Below are 3,425 nucleotides of genomic sequence, written 5' to 3'. Positions count from 1 at the left end.
GAATGTGACACCTCATGCCTTAAACCAATTGGGAGGAGACAGACAGAGAGAAGCTTCTTGGGATTTTTTTACTATTCAGTCTTACAAAGGATGACGCTGATTGAGGAAAAGTCAACTCCAGCCCACCAATAAACAACCAACCTTTCTTTGACTTTTGTTTCTTACTTTTCCAATTATTTCGTTTCCTTTGACGCAAGCCCCCCACGCCCACCCCCGGAGAGTACATGATGGATGCGGAGTCGCGTCACCGCCATCGGCCCTCCCCTGACGGCGGCGCTGCTGCCGGTGGGCCGGAGCTGGTCAGGACATACAAGACCTGGAAAGGCAGCAACGTAAGCTAAATCTCTCACTTGGGTTTTGTTTTTCATATGTGAAGTTTTGTTTGCTTTTCTTGATTTTGCTCACTTTTGGGGAATCTTGGAGTTACCCAGTTGCTGAAATTGCATGGGGTTTCTTTTTTTTTTTTTTTTTTTTTGAGTGTTTGATTGAAAGATGATTGCTTTTTTATTAGGAAGGTGTTGAAAGATGCAAAATTGTGTTGATTGATTTGGGTTGTGACTGCTTTTCAGAAGTGGTAATTTGTTTGGTGATTGACCGGACACAAATTAGCTTTAATTATTGCTTGGAAAACTGGGGATTATGTCCAATTTTTACTTTTTATATTTTGGCAAGACGACAATATGAACTGCTGTACTTTATTGGGGAGATTCAAACTTGAATGCAAGGAGGCGGGCACACTATCTTGTTCGTCTTTGAGTTTACGGTTTAGGTCACTGCTTTGGCATTCCCAGCATACCCTTTAACCATACAATCCTCACAGACCGAAACTTATGCTTATTGATCATGTCGTAGCATAAGGGGAGGATATCCTTTCCTGTGGATTCTACCCCCTTTTAAATATATGACGATTTGACGATTCGGCATTTGAGCTTTTCTTTTGGTTTGTCCTTGCTTGTAAGTGGCAGCATATGCATCCTTGTTATGCGTTTATGTTTACTCAAAGACATTGTTGGCTGTTTATTCTGCAGATATTTTTGCTTGGTGGAAGGCTTATATTTGGACCCGATGTCAGATCTCTTCCGTTAACAGTATTCCTACTTACAGTGCCTGTTGCAGTTTTCTGCGTCTTCGTAGGAAGGAAACTCATTGATCACTTGGGAATTTCAGTAATTGTTGCCGCTTCTCTATGGACGCTACTTGTAAGTCCTTTTCCTATTTGAATTCTGTTGTAGTGGTTAATAAGATTGTATGTATACACATTTGCTCAACGCACACGCTTGGAATTTACTAATGCATAGCTTATTAGTATAACTGAATGTCATGATTTTTGTGATAGTAGTTTTCTACTTATTCGGCACTCTCTTTTCATGAATGCCTGAACTATGTACTGCCAACGAGAATTATGATGGTCAAATTTCTGAAGTTTGGTGCAACAACTTGTGTTCTGATGAATGGAAGCGTGTGTATTTGTTTTCTCAGGTTTTGGTTTTTCTTATGCTAACCTCAGGAAGAGATCCTGGTATAGTACCTCGTAATCTTTGCCCTCCAGAGCCAGAGGATTATGATGCGAGTATGGAGAGTGGGTCAAGCGAATCACAACAGCCACGTTTTCCACGCACGAGGGAAGTAGTTATCAATGGTATTACTGTGAAGATCAAATACTGTGACACCTGCATGCTTTACAGACCTCCTCGTTGTTCTCACTGTTCCATATGCAATAACTGCGTGCAGCGATTCGACCATCACTGCCCTTGGGTTGGCCAATGTATTGGATTGGTAAGGGACATTCTTTCAGGACCTAAACCTTGGTACTTTTCTATTAATATTTTCACTTCTGCGGAGGTGCTTAGTTTGATTGGATGACTAATTTATAATTGATTAGAAGAATCGCAAAAACTCAAAACAATTGCTCAAAATTTATGTAAACCTGCCTTTGATTTCTGTGTGCAGCGGAACTACAGGTTCTTCTTCATGTTCGTGTCGTCTGCAACTCTTCTTTGCTTATATGTACAGGGGTTTTGCTGGGTCTACGTTGTGAGGATCATGCACGGCGAGGATATATCAATTTGGAAAGCGCTAGTAAAGACTCCTGCCTCCATTGCGCTCATTATTTACAGTTTCATTGCCTTTTGGTTTGTCGGCGGTCTTACTGTGTTCCACTCATACCTCATCAGTATGAACCAGGTTAGAAACTCATTCATTAAACAATTTTGCTGTGCTGTGTGTGGTGATACTTATTCATGTAGATCCATCTATACTTTTGAATTCATGTTTTTTGTTTTTTGTTTTTTTTCTTTTTTTTTCTTTTTTTTCTGTCTTGTAACGTTGAGTTCTATTTTGTTGTGCATTGGCAGTCTACTTATGAAAACTTTAGATACCGGTATGATGGACGAGAGAACCCATTCAACAAAGGCACAATTAAGAACTTCATGGAGGTATTCTGCACTAGTATTTCTCCATCCAAGAACAATTTCAGGGAAAAAGTTCCAAAAGATCCTGTTCTTCCTGCACCAGTCGGTGCCAACTTTGTTAGTCCTGTCATGGGGAGAGCCATGAGTGACATAGAAATGGGGAGGAAACCATTCTGGAATGACGCTTCAGGAGAGGTGGGCGATTATGAAGGGCAATTTAGCAACGATGGAGTAAACAAGGACCCCCGAGTGAGTGAGGCTGATAGGTCCCAAGATTTAAGCAGGAGTCTCCGAACAGAGAGCACAGAGAGACATGTTGCCTCGCATCCAAGACGTTCTAGTTGGGGAAGGAGGAGTGGAAGTATAGATATAGCACCTGAAGTTCTTGCTTTTGCTGCTGGAGTTGGGGATTCAAAACGGGTCACTGATGGAAATGGTATCAACGGCGACACCAGAAATTAGACAATCTCGTACAAGTATGTAGATACTTGATGAACAGGAAGACGATTATACTAAAGAAAACAATATAAAGAAAGGCTGCGCGAGCTTTTGAAATGTTAAGCTGTGTTATATTGTCTGTATGTAAGTTGAAGTTTGAAAGAACAGCTCTCTCAAGCAGTTAATTCTTTCCAATGTGCGCAACGCCATCATGAGTTTTATCTTTTTTTTTCTTTTGACCACATCTGTAATTTAACCACCACAGTTTTCCTGGTATAAATGTGGAAGCAATTTTTCGCGTATGTTCGAAATTTGTTTCATCTTTCTGTTTTACCTGTTGTCTGGACGAGGTTTTCTAGCACTATGAAATGTACTTCAGTCATCAGAATAAGAAATCTGTTTCCAGATCAACAGAACTGTTTTACTTAACTGATTTGCAGAAGCAAAAACATACACTGCATGTTCAAATCAGGATCTTATATCATCAGTAGGCTTTGATCCCAACCCTAGTTCTTCTTCTAACGACTCAATCACAGCACGTTCGAGCTCTTGATGATGTCGAGCCATTGCTTCATA

At 40.6% G+C, this 3,425-nt stretch overlaps 1 protein-coding gene across 1 annotated transcript; it reads left to right on the top strand.

Annotated features, from left to right (window-relative positions):
- LOC103934202 (probable protein S-acyltransferase 7) lies at window positions 1-3,151 on the top strand. Its single transcript, XM_009343935.3, has 5 exons — window positions 1-332; window positions 1,029-1,199; window positions 1,480-1,776; window positions 1,951-2,184; window positions 2,355-3,151. The coding sequence occupies exons 1-5, from the start codon at window positions 225-227 to the stop codon at window positions 2,871-2,873; spliced, it is 1,329 nt and encodes a 442-aa protein (XP_009342210.2). The 5' UTR covers window positions 1-224; the 3' UTR covers window positions 2,874-3,151.
- Window positions 3,152-3,425: the final 274 nt, after the last annotated feature.

Source organism: the organism of the source record quoted next, unplaced genomic scaffold, assembly GCF_019419815.1.
Source record: "Pyrus x bretschneideri cultivar Hongxiangsu unplaced genomic scaffold, Pyrus_bretschneideri_v1 Contig3, whole genome shotgun sequence".
Lineage (NCBI taxonomy): Eukaryota > Viridiplantae > Streptophyta > Magnoliopsida > Rosales > Rosaceae > Pyrus > Pyrus x bretschneideri.
This window is presented reverse-complemented; position numbering and strand designations above follow the sequence as displayed.